This window comes from Sapajus apella, unplaced genomic scaffold (genome assembly GCF_009761245.1).
Source record: "Sapajus apella isolate SASKATOON/1434 unplaced genomic scaffold, GSC_monkey_1.0 scaffold13, whole genome shotgun sequence".
In the NCBI taxonomy this organism is placed as follows: domain Eukaryota; kingdom Metazoa; phylum Chordata; class Mammalia; order Primates; family Cebidae; genus Sapajus; species Sapajus apella.
In genome coordinates this window covers 20213144-20232386 of record NW_022436953.1, presented here as the reverse complement: position 1 = coordinate 20232386, position 19243 = coordinate 20213144, and the positions used below count along the sequence as shown (strand labels likewise).

The window sequence follows — 19243 nt, the reverse complement described above, 5'->3', positions numbered from 1 at the left end:
GGTTTAAGCCAAGTAGATCTGATTTGAAATATTATGATTCGTTTTATTCAGAGAGTTTAATCAAAGGTGAGTAAATATTGTTCTCTTATTACTTGGAAGAAAGAAAAAAGAATTGAAGTGTGTCAGAGCCCTCTGGAAAACGTTGCAGCAATATAAATAATGCAACAAAATAAACAGTGGAGGGGGAGGGGAAGCAGAGATAATGTGAAGATGCCTTTATTGCAAAACTGGAAAGGTTGGCTGATTTTGACCTGAATAACAGGGTCTCATTTCAAGACATTTTCAGTTTTCCATCTGTTGTTTGCACAATGATGTTGGAATACAAAGCAGCTCAAAGAAAAACTTGAAGGCCATGTAGTAGCAGAGAAGACAGATGGAAGAAGCAAGGTTGCAGTAAGAGGACAAAAATGAATGATTGACTCTGCCGTTCACCTGGTCTTAAGCCTTAGTGGTTGGTGGAAACAATGATGCTGACATGTTAACCTAGAATGAGGAGGTAGAAGTTTGAGGAGAGAAAGAAAGCAAGAGAAATGGTACTTATGTTATTGGTAGCATAAATATTTGCAATGGTACTCAACAATTTTACAATGTCTAGATTCAATCTACATAATAGTGAGAAGAAAACTTTTTTGAAAAGCACTAGATTGGAACTAGCATATTTTCCTTTTTACGTAGTTTACGCATACTCAGATTTTCAACAGATAAGTACTGCACAAAGGAACATGACTTAGTTTAACAACAGAATCCCATTTTTATTTATTTATTTATTTATTTTTTGAGATGGAGTCTCCCTCCGTCGCCCAGGCTAGAGTGCAGTGGCATGATCTTGGCTCACTGCAACCTCTGCCTCCCAGGTTGAAGCAGTTCTCTGCCTCAGCCTCCTGTTAAGCTGGGGTTAGGTGCCCACCACCACGCCTAGCTAAGTTTTGTATTTTTAGTAGAGACAGGGTTTCGTCATCTTGGCCAGGCTGGTGTTGAACTCCTGACCTTGTGATCCACCCACCTCGACCTCCCAAAGTACTGAGATTTCAGGCACGAGCCACCACACCTGGCCCAGAGTCCCATTCTTTTGCATTTTGCTTACCACTTAGGGCATTCAGCAAACATCTTATTGTGCCAGACACTGTGCTGACATTGGGTATCCAATGGTGAAGAAAGCAACTATGACCCCTGCCCTCTTGGAGCTTATGGTCTAGAGTCTTAGAAATCAATTTTTAAGGGTATTTACTTTATATTTTTAACTAAAAAGGAATATGTGTGCCTTGTGCAAAGATACAAATATTTTCTAAATGTATGAAGTAAAAATTGAAAGCTCCCCTACTCTTAACTCCCACTAGTTCATTTAAAAAACAAAACCAAAAACATCCCCCTCAACAAGAAGAAAACTGTCAGTTATCTTCATGACTATATTAAATTTTTAAATTTCTTCAACATATTTAAATTTTTTGGCCAGGAGTGGTGGCTCACACCTGTAATCCCAGCACTTTGGGATGCCGAGGTGGGCGAATCACTTGAGTCCAGGAGTTTAAGACCAACGTAGTGAAACCCCATCTCTACTAAAACTACAAAAATTAACCAGGCGTCGTGGCAGGCGCCTATAATCCCAGCTACTCAGGAGAAGAATCTTTTGAACCCAGGAGATGGAGGTTGCAGTAAGCTAAGAGCCAAGATCATGCCGCTGCACTCTAGCTTGGGCGACAGAGCAAGGCTCTGTCTTAAAAAAAAAAAAAAAAATTAATGATAGACTTTCTTGTGCTTTTGAGTATATTTTATTGTTAGTCACTGTAGTTTTTCTTTTCTAAGTTATGGATGCCTTGTTCAACATGTATTCCCAATATACCTTAAGACTACTATAAAATCCCTTCCCCTCCCCCCTAAACAACTCAGATGGTATTTGAGTGTTAATTTGGAAAGAACGAATTATATATTAACAACATAAGATTTTCTTCTCATTCTTTTTTTCAAAAAAATTTATGAAATTTCTCTGAAATTCTGATACTATGATGTTGTTTGCTAAGAGACCAATTTCATAACTCTTAACTGATGAGTTATTACCATAGCTGAAACCCAAATTTATCAGTGTTTGGTAACTTAATTCTCTTGAAATACTTCTTTTAGAAAAGGAGTTATGTAGAATTTTCATGTTAATATCTTTAAGTTTAGAAAAACTAATCTAATAAGTATTTTTCAAGTTACCATGGTTATTTAAAGGAAGTTCCTTTCTATATATGCTTTCCTCTTGTAATATTACTGTTCACGGATTGTTACAGGCATTTTGCAAAAGAAATTCATGTTATTAACATCCCTAAGATTTGATGTTATATATCTTTACTCTCATTTCTCCAATATAACAAAGTTGAGGTAATTTACAATCATGTGAAGTTAAACAGGTTTTTCTGAGTGCTACATGGAAAAGGAGCGCCTGCTCTTTTTCCCAAGAGATAGCAAAGCACATAGCAGCAGTTCAGTGAGAGTCATAAAGCCCTCTTTGCGCTGATGGCTAGCCTGTGCTCTGCCTTGTTTTACCTCTGAGTTCATTGCCCCGTTCTTGTTTCTCCGCTGTCTGCTTCCTCTCTGCCTGCTCTTGGCCTCCAAGTGTACTTGGTGAGATGCCTCACCTGCTGGAAATGGGAAGCCCATGTCAGCTGCTGTTTGCTGGCTGATCACACAGACTCCCTCAAGTACTTTCTAAAGGCCAGAAAGGGACGCCAGCTAGCTAAGTTTAGAGAGGGAAAAGCATATTAGAAAGAAATTACTGGCCAGGTGCATTGGCTCATATCTGTAATCTCAGCATTTTGGGAGGCCGAGGCTGGTGGATCACCTGAGATCAGGAGTTGGAGACCAGCCTGACCAACATGGAGCAACCCCATCTCTACTTAAAATACAAAATTAGCCGGGTGTGGTAGCATGCACCTGTAATCCCAGCTACTCAGGAGGCTGAGGCGGGATAATAGCTTGAACCCGGGAGGTGGAGGTTGTGGTGAGCCCAGAAAGTGCACTCCAACCTGGGCAACAAGAGTGAAACTCTGTCAAGAAAGAAAGAAAGGAAGAAAGAAAAGAAGGAAAGGAAGGAAGAAATAAATTATTGGGCCTTGTGCAGTAGCTCACACCTGTAATCCCAGCGCTTTGGGAGGCTGAGGCAGGAGGATCACCTGAGGTCGGGAGTTTGAGACCAGCCTGGCCAACATGGTGAAACCCCGTCTTTATGAAAAATACAAAAATTAGCCGGGCATGGTGGTAGGCACCTGTAGTCCCAGCTACTCAGGAGGCTGTGGCATGAGAATCACTTGAACCGGGAGGCAGAGATTGTAGTGAGCGGAGATTATGCCACTGCACTCCAGCCTGGAGAACAGAATGAGACTCTGTCTCAAAAAAAAAAAAAAAAAAAAAAATTACTGTAATCATAATGGTAATCCAAAATAATTCATTTCAATTAAACCACTGGTCTGAAGCTTAAGATACTGTGATGAAATATTGATTACTCTTTCTTGGTATACTGAATCTGCATCTTACCCTTTTCCATCCAGGAAGACATGCACATATTCTCCCTCATTGCAGTCTCTCTACCTCTCATTGTCACAAAGACGTTAAGAGTCAAATGGAAGAAGAATGTGGGTTTCATGTATATACAATTGTTTATTTACCTGTTCGACTTTGTAGGTGTATTAGTTCTGCAGAACCCTGTTATAGTTTTTTGTTGTAGGCTTTTCATAAATCTCTGCACAGGCAAAGAAGGAAACCTTCTGACCTTTTTTTTCCTTTCTTAGAAAGACATACTGGGGAGAAAATGTTAGTGTTTTAGTGTAATGCATTCATGACATGACTTTGATTTGGAAATCAGTACTGATCAGGATCTTAAGGATTGTATAAAACATTAAAGCTGTGGTTTGCCACATGGAGGCTGATGGAAAATGTTTTTGTCCAGAGTTTTATTTGCTGACTTTTTCTGTTACATGATGGATGAAGTTGTTGGACAAACTAATATGTGGGCTGTAACAAATCATTTTACAGTTCAGAGCTTTCAGTTCAGTTACTGTGTAAATTTTAAAATGCTGAACTTTTTAAATTTTAAAAATCTGAAAAAAAATCTGAAGTTCTGTGTAAATTTTAAAACGCTGTTAAAAATCTGAAAAAAAATTGAAGCTCTACTGTGTAAACTTTAAAATGCTGTTAAAAATCTGAAAAAAAACCTGAAGCTGTATTATAAAATTGGTAGGCCAGATTTCAGAGTTTACAAAAACATTTCGTACTTGAAATCACTCACTGGCCAAATTGGGTAGAGTGTTAAGGAAAAGAGATAACAGGTGAATAGAAATTAATGTTGTTTTCAATCATGTAAAGTTGTGAGGATTTGATGAATAACATATAAATTGCTTAATAAAGTGCTCAGTAAATATTAGTATACTGTTTTCCTTCTCCCCTTTACCCTTCTACTGTTAACTACTTTCATCAGTGAGGAGAAACTAATTAGTTTAAAACAAAACATTAGATTTAGTAAATAGTAGAGGAACTTAGCCAGTTGGTTAAGAGCTTGGGCATGTAAACCAGCTATGGGTTTAAATCCTGGTCTTGTCATTTGTGTGTGTTCTTGGGAAAGTTGTTTAACTTCTTTGAGCCTCAGTTACCTTATCAGTAAAATTATATGATAGTAGTGTCTAATTGATAATGTTGTTTTAAGGATTATATGATATAATGAATGTAAAATGGTTCCCACCATATCTATTACAGTGTATAGTGTTACTTATTTATAGTAGAACACTTTTATAGGATTGATGTAAGGATTAAAATAATACATATAAAATATTTAGTGGTGCACACAAGGTAAGTTTTTGAGAAATATTAGCTACTACTATTAGTATTAATGTAATTTAAAGCAATAATAAAATATTAAAATTAAAGAATAAGTCCAGCTTATTGTATAAATATCTTGTTGGGGCAGGAGTAAAGGTATTAAAGATTATATAAAAGTTAGGAATGAAATTGTAGCAATCACAACTTCTAAAACTGTTAATACAATTCAGAATTTGCCTTTGTTTTTTTTTTTTTTTTTTTTTTTCCCTGAGACAGAGTCTCACTTTGTCACCCAGGGTGGAGTGCAGTGGCATGATCTTTGCTCACTGCAACCTTTGCCTCCTGGGTTCAAGCGGTTCTCCTGCCTCAGCCTCCTTAGTAGCTGGGATTACAGGTATGCGCCACCACGCCTGGCTAATTTTTGTATTTTTAGTAAAGACAGAGTTTCACCATGTTGGTTAGGCTGGTCTCGAACTCCTGACCTCATGATCCACCTGCCTCAGCCTCCCAAAGTGCTGGGATTAGAGTCATGAGTCATTATGCCCAGCCCATCTTTAATGTTTTAATAAAAACTCTGTGTACTTTTTTTTTTTTTTTGCTGAAGTTACAGTTGAGGAGATATGTTAGATTGACTGATATATACATTCTTGTAATGAACTTTTGCAGATGTTCATTGAGCAAAACAAGCTAAAGAGACAAAGCCACCTTCTGCTGCAGAGCTCCGTCCCTGATCAGCAGCTTTTGAAAGCTTTAGATGAAAATGCAAAACTCACCCAGCTCCTTGAAGAAGAGAGAATTCAGCATCAACAAAAGGTAACCCATTTTCTTCTGGATTCTTAGATACACACACACGTACATGCATACACACTCATATATTTAAGATGAAGGGCGCCAGTGGAGTCAGGTCAGTCATTTATTGTTTCATACTTTGCCTTAGTTACTAAGTTCTTCCAACCACCTTTTAGAAAAAAGTAACTAAATGAACTTAATTTAGCAAAACTGAAATTTGTAACACACTGTTGTAGACTTTATAATAATCTTTAAACTGTCCAAAGGGTCAGAAGAAGCAAGGGAAAGTGATATAACTCAAAAAGAGCTTGGATAATACAAAGTCTGGAAATTTGCTTTTTGGAAATCATGTATTTTTTGGAGACTGTACACACTAAGAGGATCTATTCATCTCAGAGCACTTGTTGGATGGCATAGGTTTTATTCAGAGAAAGGAAAATGAAAGTCCATATTAGTAGTAATTGTTTGCTTAGAGAAAATTTCTGATTTTGTAAACTTGCACAAATGTGTATGTTTAAAGACTTCCTAAGTGGTTGTTTCAATTTGATGAGTGGAGCTATTCCGGCTGACACAGCCTACCTCTGTGTGCCAGAAAGAAAGGATAATCATTGTGGTAGGTTAGAGGAGAATGTGGGAGAGGAGAAGTGAAGAAGTGGAACAAAGACTTTCAAATTAAAGAAATCACTTAAGAAAAATTACGTCAGTGTTTATACTATTTATAATGTACCTCATTTGGAAAGGAAAGAGTGTTAGTTGCTACTTGTTATCACCTGTCACAGTCTCTGTGGCAACAGTATTGACATTTAATTCCTGGAAGTCCTGAGGTTTTTACAAAGTTGGTGTTGAAGTCGAGTTGATTTTTTTCCTCAATAAAAATTGTTGATATATGGTAGCTGGCAAGATGGCTGAATAGGAACAGCTCCAGTCTGCAGCTCCCAGAGACCAATGCAGAAGGGAGGTGATTGATCTCTGCATTTCCAACTGAGGCACCCTGCTGATATCATTGGGACGAGTTAGTTAGTCAGTGGGTGCAGTCCACAGAGGGCGAGCCGAAGCAGGGTGGGGCATCGCCTCACCCAGGAAGCACAAGGGATTAGGGAACTCCCTCCGCTAGCCAAGGAAAGCTGTGAGGGACTGTGCTGTGAAGAATGGAGCACTCTGGCCCACATACTATGCTTTTCCCACGGTCTTCACAACGTGCAGACCAGGAGATTCCCTCAGGTGCCTATACCACCAGGGTCCTGGGTTTCTAACACAAAACTGGGCAGCCATTTTGGCAGACACCAAGCTAGCTGCAGCAGTTTCTTCGTACCCCAGTGGTGCCTGGAACACCAGCTAGATAGAACCATTAACTCCCCTGAAAAGGGGGCAGGAGTCAGGGAGCCAAGTGGTCCAGCTCTGAGGATCCCACCCACATAAAGTCCAGCAAACTAAGATCTACTGGCTTGAAATTCTGGCTGTCAGTACAGCAGTCTGGGAAGCTTGAGCTTGGTGGGGTGAGGGGTGCCTGCCATTACTGAGGCTTGAGTAGGTGGTTATCCCCTCATAGTGTAAACAAAGCCACCCAGAAGTTCAAACTAGATAGGGCACACTGCATCGGTACAAAGCTGCTTATAACCAGATTCACCAAGGTTGAAATGAAGGAAAAAATGTTAAGGGCAGCCAGAGAGAAAGGTCGGGTTACCCACAAAGGGAAGCCCATCAGACTAACAGTGAATCTCTCTGAAGAAACCCTATGAGCCAGAAGAGAGTGGGGGCCAGTATTCAACATTCTTAAAGAAAATAATTTTCAACACAGAATTGCATATCCAGCCAAACTAAGCTTCATGAGCGAAGGAGAAATAAAATCCTTTGTAGACAACAAATACGAAGAGATTTTGTCACCACCAGGCCTGCCTTACAAGAACTTCTGAAGGAAGCACTAAATATGGAAAGAAAAAACCAGTACGAGCCACTGCAGAAACATACCGAATGATAAAGACCATCAACACTATGAAGAAACTGAAACAACTGATGGGCAAAATAACCAGCTAGCATCATAATGACAGGATGCAATTCACACATAATAGTATTAACCTTAAATGTAAATGGGCTAAATGCGCCAGTCAAAAGACACAGACTGGCAAATTGTATAAAGAGTCAAAACCCATCAGTGTGCTGTATTCAGGAGACCTATCTCACGTGCAAAGACACACATAGGCTCAAAGTAAAGGAATGGAGGAATATTTGCCAAGCAAATGGAAAGCAAAAAAAAGCAGGGGTTGCAATGCTGTTCTCTGATAAAACAGACTTTAAACCAACAAAAATAAAAAGCAAAAAGAAGGGCATTACATAATGGCAGAGGGATCAATGCAACAAGAAGAGCTAACTTTCCTAAATACATGTGGACTCAATACAGGAGCACCCAGATTGATAAAACAAGTTCTTATAGACCTACAAAGAGACTTAGATTCCCAAACAATACTAGTGGGAGATGTTAACACCCTACTGTCAATATTAGACAGATCAATGAGGCAGAAAATTAACAAGGATATTCCGGACTTGAACTTAGCTCTGAACCAAGTGGACCTAATAGACATTTACAGAATTCTCCACCCCTAATCAACAGAATGTATATTCTTCTCAGTACCACATGGCACTCATTCTAAAATTGACACATAATTAGCAGTAAAACACTCCTCAGCAAAGGCAGAAGAATGGGGATCTTAGCAGTATCTCAGACCACAGTGCAATCAAATTAGAACTAAGGATTAAAAAACTCACTCAACACTGCACAACTACGTGGAAACTGAACAACCTGCTTCTTAAAGTCTATTGGGTAAATTACAAATGCAGGCAGAAATAAATAGGTTCTTTGAAATCAACGAGAACAAAGACACAATGCACAAGAATCTCTGGGACATAGTAAAAGCAGTGTTTAGGGGGAAATTTATAGCACTAACTGCCCACAGGAGAAAGCAGGAAACATCTAAAATCAACACTCAAACCTTACAATTAAAAGAACTAAAGAAGCAAGAGCAAACAAATTCAAAAGCTAGCAGAGGACAAGAGATAACTAAAATCAGAGCAGAACTGAAGGTGATAGAGACATGAAAAATCCTTAAAAAAAAATCAGTGAATCCAGGACCTGGTTTTTTGAAAAGATTAACAAGTCGACCACTAGCCTGACTAATAAAGAGAGAATAATCAAATATATGCAATAAAATATGTAAAGGAAAGATCACCACTGATCCCACAGAAATACAAACTACCATCAGAGAATAGTAAAAACACCTCTATTCAAATAAACTAGAAAATCTAGAAGAAATGGATAAATTAACTGAACACATACATCCTCCCAAGACTAAACCAGGAAGAAGTTGAATTCCTGAATACACCAATAACAAGTTCTGAAATTGAGGCAGTAATTAATATCAATCAAGAAAATACCAGGACCACACAGATTGACAGCCAAATTCTACCAGAGATACAAAGAGGTACAATTCCTTCTGAAACTATTCCGAACAATAGAAAAAGAGAGAGACTCCTCCCTAACTCATTTTATGAGGCCAGCATCATCCTGATACTAAAACCTGGCAGAGACACAACAAAATAAGAAAATTTCAGGCTAATATCCCTGATGAACATTGATGTGAAAATCCTCAATAAAATACTGGGGAACCAAATCCAGCAGCACATCAAAAAGCTTATCCACCATGATCAAGTTGGCTTCATCCCTGGGATGTGAGGCTGGATCATCATACAGAAATTGATGCATGTAATCCATCACATAAACAGAAACAATGACAAAAAGCACATAATAATCTCAATAGATGCAGAAAGGCCTTTGATAAAATTCAACACCCTTTCATGGTAAAAACTCAATAAACTAGGTATTGATGCAACAAGTCTGAAAATAATAAGAGCTATTTATGACAAACTCATAGCCAGTATCATACTGAATGGGCAAAAGTTGGAAGCATTCCCTTTGAAAACCAGCACAAGACAAGGAAGTCCTCTCTCACCATGTCTTTTCAACATAGTATTGGAAGTTCTGGCCAGGGCAGTCAGACAAGAGAAATAAATAAAGGGTATTCAAATAGGAAAAGAGGAAGTCAAATTGTTCCCATTTGCAGATGACATGATTGTGTATTTAGAAAACCCCATTGTTAGCAAAGACCTGGAACCAACCCAAATGCCCATCGATGATAGACTGGACAGGGAAAATGTGGCACATATACACCATGGAATATTATGCAGCCATCAAAAATGATGAGTTTGTGTCCTTTGTAAGGACATGGATGAACCTGGAAGCCATCATTCTCAGCAAAGTGACACAGGAGCAGAAAATCAAACACCGCATGTTCTCACCCATATGCAGGTGTTGAACAATGAGAACACTTGGACACAGGGAGGGGAGCACTACACACTGGGGTCTGTTGGAGGGAAATAAGAGAAGGACAGCAGGGGGTGGGGAGTTGGGGGGGGATGGCACGGGGAGAAATGCCAGATATAGGTGAGGGGGAGGAAGGCAGCAAATCACACTGCCACGTGTATACCTATGCAACAATCTTGCATGTTCTTCACATGTACCCCAAAACCCTAAAATACAATAAAAAAAAAGAAAACCCCATTGTTCCAGCCCCAAATCTTCTTAAGCTGATAAGCAACTTCAGCAAAGTCTCAGTATACAAAATCAGTGTGCAAAAATTACAAGCATTCCTATACACCAATAATAGACAAACAGCCAAGTCATGAGCGAACTCCCATTCACAATTGCTACAAAAAGAATAAAATACCTAGGAATACTACTCACAAGGGATGTGAAGGACCTCCTTAAGGAGAACTACAAACTACTGCTCAAGATAATAGGAGAGGACACACACAAATGGAAAAACATTCCATGCTCATGAATAGGAAGAATCAATATTGTGAAAATGGCCATACTGCCCAAAGTAATTTGTAGATGCAGTGCTATCCTCATCAAGCTACCATTGACTTTCTTTACAGAATTTAAAAAAAAAACTACTTTAAATTTCATATGGAATCAAAAAAGAGCCCATATAGCCAAGACAATTCTAAGCAAAAAGAAAAAATCTGGAGGTGTCATGCTACCTGACTTCAAACTATACTACAAAGCTACAGTAACCAAAACAGCGTGGTACTGGTACCAAAACAGAGAAACAGACCAGTGGAATAGAACAGAGGCCTCAGAAATAATGCCACACATCTATAACCATCTGATCTTTGACAAACCAGACAAAAACAAGCAATGGGGAAAGGATTCCCTGTTTAATAAATGGTGTTGGGAAAACTGGCTAGCTTTTGTATAAAACACTTTGTACAAAAATTAACTCCAGATGGATTAAAGACTTAAATGTAAGATCTAAAACCATAAAAATCCCAGAAGAAAACCTAGGCGATACCATTCAGGACATAACTATGGGCAAAGATTTCATGACTAAAACACTAAAATCAATGGCAACAAAAGCCAAAATTGACAAATGAGATCTAATTAAACTAAGGAGCTTCTGCATAGCAGAAGAAACTATCATCAGAGTGAACAGGCAACTTACAGAATGGGAGAAAAGTTTTGCAATCTATCCCTCTAATAAAGAGCTAATATTCAGACTCTACAAGGAACTTAAACAAGTATACAAGGAAAAAACAACCCCATCAAAAAGCAGGTGAAGGATATGAACAGACACTTCTTAAAAGAAGACATTTATATAGCCAACAAACATATGAAAAAAAGCTCATCATCACTTGTCATTAGAGAAATGCAAATCAAAACCACAATGAGATACCATCTCATGCCAGTTAGAATGGTGATCATTAAAAAGTCAGGAAACAACAGATGCTGGAGAGAATATGGAGAAATAAGAATGCTTTTACACTGTTGGTGGGAGTGTAAATTAGTTCCACCATTGTGGAAGACAGTGTGGAAATTCCTCAAGGATCTAGAACCAGAAATACCATTTGACCCAGCAAACTCTTTACTGGGTGTATACCCAAAGGATTATAAATTATTCCACTATAAAGACACATGGACAAACACATTTATTGCAGCACTGTTCACAATAGCAAAGACTTGGAACCGACCCAAATGCCCATCAGTGATAGACTAGATAAAGAAAATGTGGCACATATACATCATGGAATACTATGCAGCTATAAAAAGGATGGGTTCATGTCCTTTGCAGGGACATGGATGAAGCTGGAAACCATCATTCTCAGCAAATTAACCCAGGAACAGAAAACCAAATATCATATGTTGTTACTCATAAGTGGGAGTTGAACAATGAGAACACAAGGACACAGGGAGGAGGACATCACACATTAGAGCCTGCCAGGGAGTGTGGGGCAAGGGGAAGAATAGCATTAAGAGAAATATCTAATGTAGATGACGGGTTGATGAGTGTAGCAAACCACCATGGCACGTGTATACCTACGTAACAAACCTGCGTGTTCTGCATATGTATCCCAGAAGTTAAAGTATAATTTTAAAATAAAAATTTAAAAAATGTTGATATATATGTAGAGTACCTCTAGATGGACAGGTAATAACAGTCCCCTGGGAAAGAGAACTGGAGAACAGGGTGGGAGGGAAAGAATTTCATTCTTTCTTTTGTCCTCATGTGTAGGAATTACCTTTTCAAGAAAAGAGAGACAAAAAGAATGGGCTTTTGTTTCAGTTTATGCTAGAATTTAACTCTTGGTTCTGAAAAGTCTGAAAAGTCCAGCTACTTACAGTTAAGTCATTTAGTAAATAATACATGCCTGGAACCTACTGAATTGAACTGAGATATAGGACTAAATTGTTACTTATATACCTTGTTGGGTACTGAAGATCAGATAAAGCTTACTAATGAAATAATAACAATTACTACTTCTAAAACTGTTACACTCTTTATACATACAGTTATTCTGGATAGTCTTTCATGTACAGATGATCCTTGACTTATGATGGGGTTATGTCCTGATAAACCCATGTTCGTTGAAAATACTGTAAATTGAAAGTAATACACCTAACCTACTGGACATCATAGTTTAGCCTAGTTTACCTTAAATGTGCTCGGAATACTTACATTAGGCTACAATTGCTCAGAGTCATCTGGAAACATAGTATACTCCCCACCCTTTTTGGCACTAGGGACCAGATTCGTTGAAGACCATTTTTCCAGGGACCGGGGAGGGAAGAATATGGGGGATGGTTTTGGGATGAAACTGTTCCACCTTAGCTCATTAGCATTAGATTCTCATAAGGAACGTGCAACCTAGATCCCTCGCATGTGGCTTTCACCATAGGGTTCATGCTTGTATGAGAGTCTGTTGCTGCCACTGATCTGACAGGAGGTGGAGCTTAGGTGATAAAGTTTACTCACGCCTGCTGCTTACCTTCTGCTGGCAGCCTGGTTCCTAACAGGCCATGGACCAAGGCCTTGGGTCTGGGGACCCCTGCTCTAAAGTGTCAGTTGTTTACCTGCATGATCATGTGACTGGGAGCTGTGGCTGGCTGCTGCTGCCCAGGATTGTAAGAGAGTATCTTATTACATACTGCCAGCCTGGGAAAAGATCAAAATCCAGAATTTGAAGTATGGTTACTATTGAATGCCTGTCGCTTTCACACCATTGTAAAGTCGAACTGTATTTCAAACCATCCTAAATTGGGGACCATCTGTATGTGGCTTCAAATGTTTCTTAACTCAGTAAGTTCCCTTGCAGATGCAGCAGTCTTTTAAGCACAGCATATGGTTTTTGCAATTATAAAAATAACATATGTTCCTTATAATAAATTTTTTAAATATAGCAAAAATTAAAGAAGATTAATCAAGTGTTCCATATTTTGGTGCATAGCTGAACTTTCTTTAAATATATAATTTTGTGCATATGTATTATTTGTTTAAATGGAGTCATACCATGCATACTATTTTATGACCTGATTTTTTTCCATTGGTAATATATCTTCTCATGTCAGTATATAGTAAACTATGTGATTTTTTTTGGGCGGGGGGGGAACAGAGTCTCGTTTTTGTTGTCCAGGCTGGAGTGCAATGGCATGATCTTGGCTCACCACAAACTCTGCCTCCCTGGTTCAAGTGATTTCCCTGCCTCAGCCTCCTGAGTAGCTGGGATTACAGGCAACCGCCACCACACCCAGCTAATTTTTTGTATTTTTAGTAGAGACAGGGTTTCACTATGTTGGTGAGGCTAGTCTCAAACTCCTGACCTCAGGCAGTCCACCCACCTCAGCCTCCCAAAGTGCTGGGATTACAGGCATGAGCCACCACGCCTGGACAAGCTATGTGATTTTAAAAAGTTGCATTGTATTTCATTTAATAAACATGCCATAACTTATTAAATCAAAAATATTGGTGGACATTTGGGTTATTTGCAACTTTTTGCTGTTGTAAAGAATACTTCAGGCCAGTGTGGTGGCTCATGCCTGTAATCTCAGCACTTTGGGAGGCCAAGACAGGTGGATCACATGAGGCCAGGAGTTCGAAATCAGCCTGGCCAACATGGTGAAACCCCGTCTCTACAAAATATATAAAAATTAGCTGGGTGTGGTGACACGTGTCTGTAGCCCCAACCACTCAGGAGGCTGAAGCACAAGAATTGCTTAAACCCAGGAGGCAGAGGTTGCAGTGAGCCCAGATTGCACCACTGCACCCCAGTCTAAGCGAAAGAGTGAGACTATTTCTCAAAAAACCCACAAAAACATTTCAGTGAATATATTTCCACCCTTGTTGGAATATTTTAAAAAATAATTCCTAAAAGTGGCGTTACTGAATCAAGGGCCTTTCCTTTTTTTTTTTGAAGACTTCTGATACATATTACTAAATTTATGTCCCTCAGGGGTCTTTTAAAATATTACCTGAATTTTTCTTTTGAAAATGGGTACAAAAGTGACTCGTATTTAAAAATTAAAGTGTCTGTGAGGCTCACAAGCATACAAAAATGCTTAACATCACTAATCATTAGAGAAATGTAAATCAGAACCACAGTGAGATACCATCTCACGTCAGTCAGAAGGGCTGTTATTAAAAAGTCAAAAAATAACAGATGTGGGGAAGATTTCGGAGAAAGGGGACACATATACACTGCTGGTAGGAATGTAAGTTAATTCAGCCATTGTGGAAAGCAGTGTGGTGATTTCTCAAAGAACTTAAAACAGAAATACCATTCAAGCCAGCAATCCCTTTATTGGATATTTGCCCAAAGGAATATGAATTATTCTACCATAAAGACACATGCATGCATATATTCATCGTAGCACAATAAGCAATAGCAAAGTCATGGAGTCAACCTCAGTGCCCATCAGTGATAGACTGGATAAAGAAATGTGGTACATATTACACCATGGAATACGATGTCGCCATAAAAAGGAAGGAGATAATGTGAATGGAACTGGAGCCCATAATCCTAAGTAAACTAACATAGGAATAGAAAACCAAATACTACATGTTCTCACTTCTAGGTAGGAGCTAAGCATGATTACACATGGACACAAAGAAGAGAACAACAGACACTGAGGCTTACTTGAGGGCTGAGGGTGGGAGGAGAGAGAGGATCGAAAAACTACCTCTCAGGTATTATCATTTTTACCTCAGTGACAAAATAATCTGTATGCCAAACCCCTGTGACACACGATTTACCTATGTAACAAACCTGCACATGTACCCTAGAAACTAAAATAAAACAAAAAAAGTGTCTGGGACGTAACTCCCTAGTAAATTTATTTTAAATCAAAGAGCTTATTATGATTTTGTGTTAATTGTATCTAGAATTTGCATGGTTTCTAAGATGGATTAGACTCTCTTTGCGATGAAGTACAGTCAAAGAGAAGTATTTATTTTTTTCCCTTTCTTTTCTTTAATGAATAAACAGGTATCACTCATAAAAGTCTTTTTTTTTCTTTTTTTAAATAACTTGTAGGTCAAAGAATTAGAAGAGCAACTAGAAAATGAAACACTCCGCAAAGAAATACACAACCTGAAACAGCAGCTGGAGCTTCTAGAAGAAGATAAAAAGGAATTAGAATCGAAATATCAGAATTCTGAAGAGAAAGCCAGAAATTTAAAGCATTCTGGTAAAAGCATTGTGTAGGCTACTATGTCTTATTACTAATCTTTGAATTACTCATGCCTAGTACAAAACCTGGCACATAGTTAGCCTAGAACATCTACTGGAATACCGTGGAAAAATAGCAAGATTTGTTTTTAAATTCCTTCATTTCTAACCATGCAATTTGGTAGAATAACTGCTGTATTAAATAATTCACAAATATTTAGACTTCATTTTTGTACTTAGAGCCCTCGTGAACATCATATACAGAATTAAGACACAGAGATACCATTAGCTTAGGAAGACCAAACTTTTCAGCATTTTTCTTTCTTTTTTTTTTTTTGAGACGGAGTTTCGCTCTTGTTACCCAGGCTGGAGTGCAATGGCGCGATCTCGGCTCACCGCAACCTCCGCCTCCTGAGTTCAGGCAATTCTCCTGCCTCAGCCACCATGCCCAGCTAATTTTTTGTATTTTTAGTAGAGACGGGGTTTCACCATGTTGACCAGGATGGTCTCGATCTCTTGACCTCGTGATCCACCCGCCTCGGCCTCCCAAAGTGCTGGGATTACAGGCTTGAGCCACCGCGCCCAGCCTTCAGCATTTTTCAGAGCTTCAGAGATGAATGTTCATTATGTGCTTTATTTTGTTCACTTAGAGTGCATTTTAAAAAAGAATTATACTTTAAAAAATACTATCTTCATCTTTGGTGTTCATACCACCTTCACCTTTGGTGTCCAATTATACACATGAAGCAATACTTTCTATATCGCACCTAACAATGAAATGGGCAACAATATATCTATTAAATGGAAAAACTTTTAAAACACCAGGGGATACCTAAATCAAAAGATTTATTCATTCAGTTCTAGGAGGCTTAACAGGAATGTGCGAGTTAAATTACTATACAGGCATATGTGTAAGTCTCTGTTGGAAGGTCGGTAATTTAAGGAGGCAGGTACTTTCCCTTTATAATGGCTTCAATATTCACTTTGGATATTTTTGGTTAATTTTATACTAGAATTTTGAAATCTGTGCAGAAGAACCATGTAGACTTTTTTTTTCCCCTTCTAAAAGCATTCAATGCTTTCTAATCCACAATGAAAATTGATTATAATTTATTTTTAATTGATCCAAAATTAAGAAATATCCCATTCTTTTTAGTGAGTATCAGAGTAGCTTGTAGCCAAAGCCATCTTTATTGTGAATGGAGGAGGGAGACACTGGAAATATATGAGGTTCAATTCTGAATGCCTTTTATTAATATCTGCTGTGTGTGCACCGAGCCCTAGCCTAGGATACAATAAGAAATACAGAAGAAAAGAAAGCATGATTTTTGTCTTCAGAGAACTCAGATTCCCTTTGGAGGGATAAGTGCATGCATAGGAAATGACCAGAGGATTCTCACTTTTGGAGGGCATAGCCCACACTGCCTGTTTAAGTGTTGAGGATAAATACAAATGGACAGACAGGTCCCTGGGGGTACACTCAGTTGGGGAAGGTGGAATGGCTGTGAATGGGGAGAGCTACCTCTGAATGCCAATAGTATGCAGCACCTTTTATCCATTATCTTGTAGGTAGTATCATCTGTGATATAAATTTAAGTTCAGTTCTTTGAAGTCAGGTGTTATGTCTCCTGTAGCACCATTCACAGGCACTTTCACATTGTTGGTGCTCAGTAAAATGCCTACTTCATTAAAGACTTGAAGGAATAATTTGCATTTCCAGAAAGCTCTTCAAAAGAGCAAAAAGTTTCCTAGTTTCCTAGTTACAGTTTTAGGAAGCTGAATCTGGTTAAAATTAAGGACTCTAGTATTTGCAGTTTTTGAAGGAAATGAAGCGGAGAAGAGAAGTATGCAGCTATTAAAATTCATGCTAAATGTCATCTTTAGTTCTTCATCTGTACACTTTTAAAGTCAAGTATTAACAATTTCTTAGTGTTCAAGTAATATACTTTGTTGTTAACACATATTTCTTCAACCTACTCACTTCTTCCCACCCTGCAGCCATTGCTTTGAATTTTTTTTCTTTTCTAAAGTTTTATATACAGCAAACAGATAATGTTTAATTTTGATAGATGGGAGCCCTCTCTTGCATTAGCAGCATACTAGATCATGACAAGCTTAAACAGCTCTGCAGTTTCTTACTGAATTTCTAATTTTGCCTTAATAAAAAGAGCTTACTTTTGAGAAAGGTTATCGTTTTTCTTTCACACGTATAAACAATGTTTAGTTGCTTATTTAAGCTGTCTTCTGAATGCTTGCTCTCTGTGCAGTTGATGAACTCCAGAAACGAGTGAACCAGTCTGAGAATTCAGTACCTCCACCACCTCCTCCTCCACCGCCACTTCCCCCTCCACCTCCCAATCCTATCCGGTAAGCACATCCAGGAAGACTGCTCTGCATCAAATGTTCTTCCCCATCAGATTGTGCCCTGAGAGGAGCCATACTAAAAGTGTGAAAGATACTAGCTGGTGCTTCTCTTGGAAATTTTTCTAAAGGCCAGGGATGGCCTTTAGAAAAGGTTTACGGTTTGGTTGTGTCCCCACCCAAATCTTCTCTTGAATTGTAGCTCCCACAATTCCCATGTGTCATGGGAGGGACTGAGTGGGAGGTAATTGGATCATGAGGGTGGGTCTTTCCCATGCCATTCTTGTGATAGTGAATAAGTTTCATCAGATCTGATGGTTGTTATAAAGAGGAGTTCCCCTGCACAAGTTCTCTCTTCCCTGCCGCTATGTAAGATGTCACTTGCTCCTCCTTGCCTTCTGCCATGATTGTGAGGCCTCCCCAGCCATGTGGAACTGTGAGTCAATTAAACCTCTTTCCTTTGTAATTACCCAGCCTCGGGTATGTCTTTATTAGCAGCATGAGAATGCCCTAATACAGCCAATGTATTTTTCCCTTCTTATAATATATAAATTTCATTCAATAACATTAAAATTTCCCTTAACAGTAAGACCAGGGAATTTTGAGCCTCTCCAGAATGTGTTTACTTTTCTCTCTAACTAATTCAAATTTGAAAAGCTCTGGTTTGTTCAATTATCTTAAAAATAAAAATACTAAATGAAAATGAACATACTGATTGTTATAAACTAGTAATTAAACTAAAAGTATTAATTTTATCCGTATCCTCATATTTATACCTTCAGTAATGCTAAGAGAGGAACCTTCATAAGAAAGATGAATTATGTTTAAATTCTTGTGGCAGGAAGTCACATATGCAGACAGGAATTTGTATTTTCTGAAACCCAAGGTGACATGATGGCATTATGCACCTCATTTGAGCACAATGCACACTAGGAGACTTAGAGTCAAATTTTGCCTTCTTTGTGGTTCCACATGCCACCATCCAGAATTACATAAGACAGCCTCCTTGCCATGGTGACAACTTACCTACTCATGTCGTGATGTTAGCTGCTTTTGTATAATTTATTCTTTAATAAATGGCATTTAAAAACTTTTGCTAGGTTTTTTACCTTTCATTAACTCATGAGATTTGTTTAATCCTTTCACACAGAGAAGCCGTTTATTCATGCTTTGCACCTTTGCTGATCCATCTGAATAGAATGTGTAGCATGTTCCTCCCACACGACTATGAAAATGGGACTTTGCCTTT

The 19243-nt window shown here is 38.5% G+C and overlaps 1 protein-coding gene across 6 annotated transcripts in view; it reads left to right on the top strand.

Annotated features, from left to right (window-relative positions):
• Window positions 1-19243, top strand: part of SHTN1 (shootin 1) — a 124887-nt gene that overhangs the window by 62632 nt on the left and 43012 nt on the right. For all 6 annotated transcript variants that reach the window (XM_032281770.1, XM_032281765.1, XM_032281766.1 and 3 more), the window contains 3 exons: window positions 5458-5604; window positions 15499-15652; window positions 17901-18000. In XM_032281770.1, coding sequence (XP_032137661.1) covers window positions 5458-5604; window positions 15499-15652; window positions 17901-18000 — 401 coding nt within the window. The remainder of the gene's footprint in view (window positions 1-5457; window positions 5605-15498; window positions 15653-17900; window positions 18001-19243) is intronic.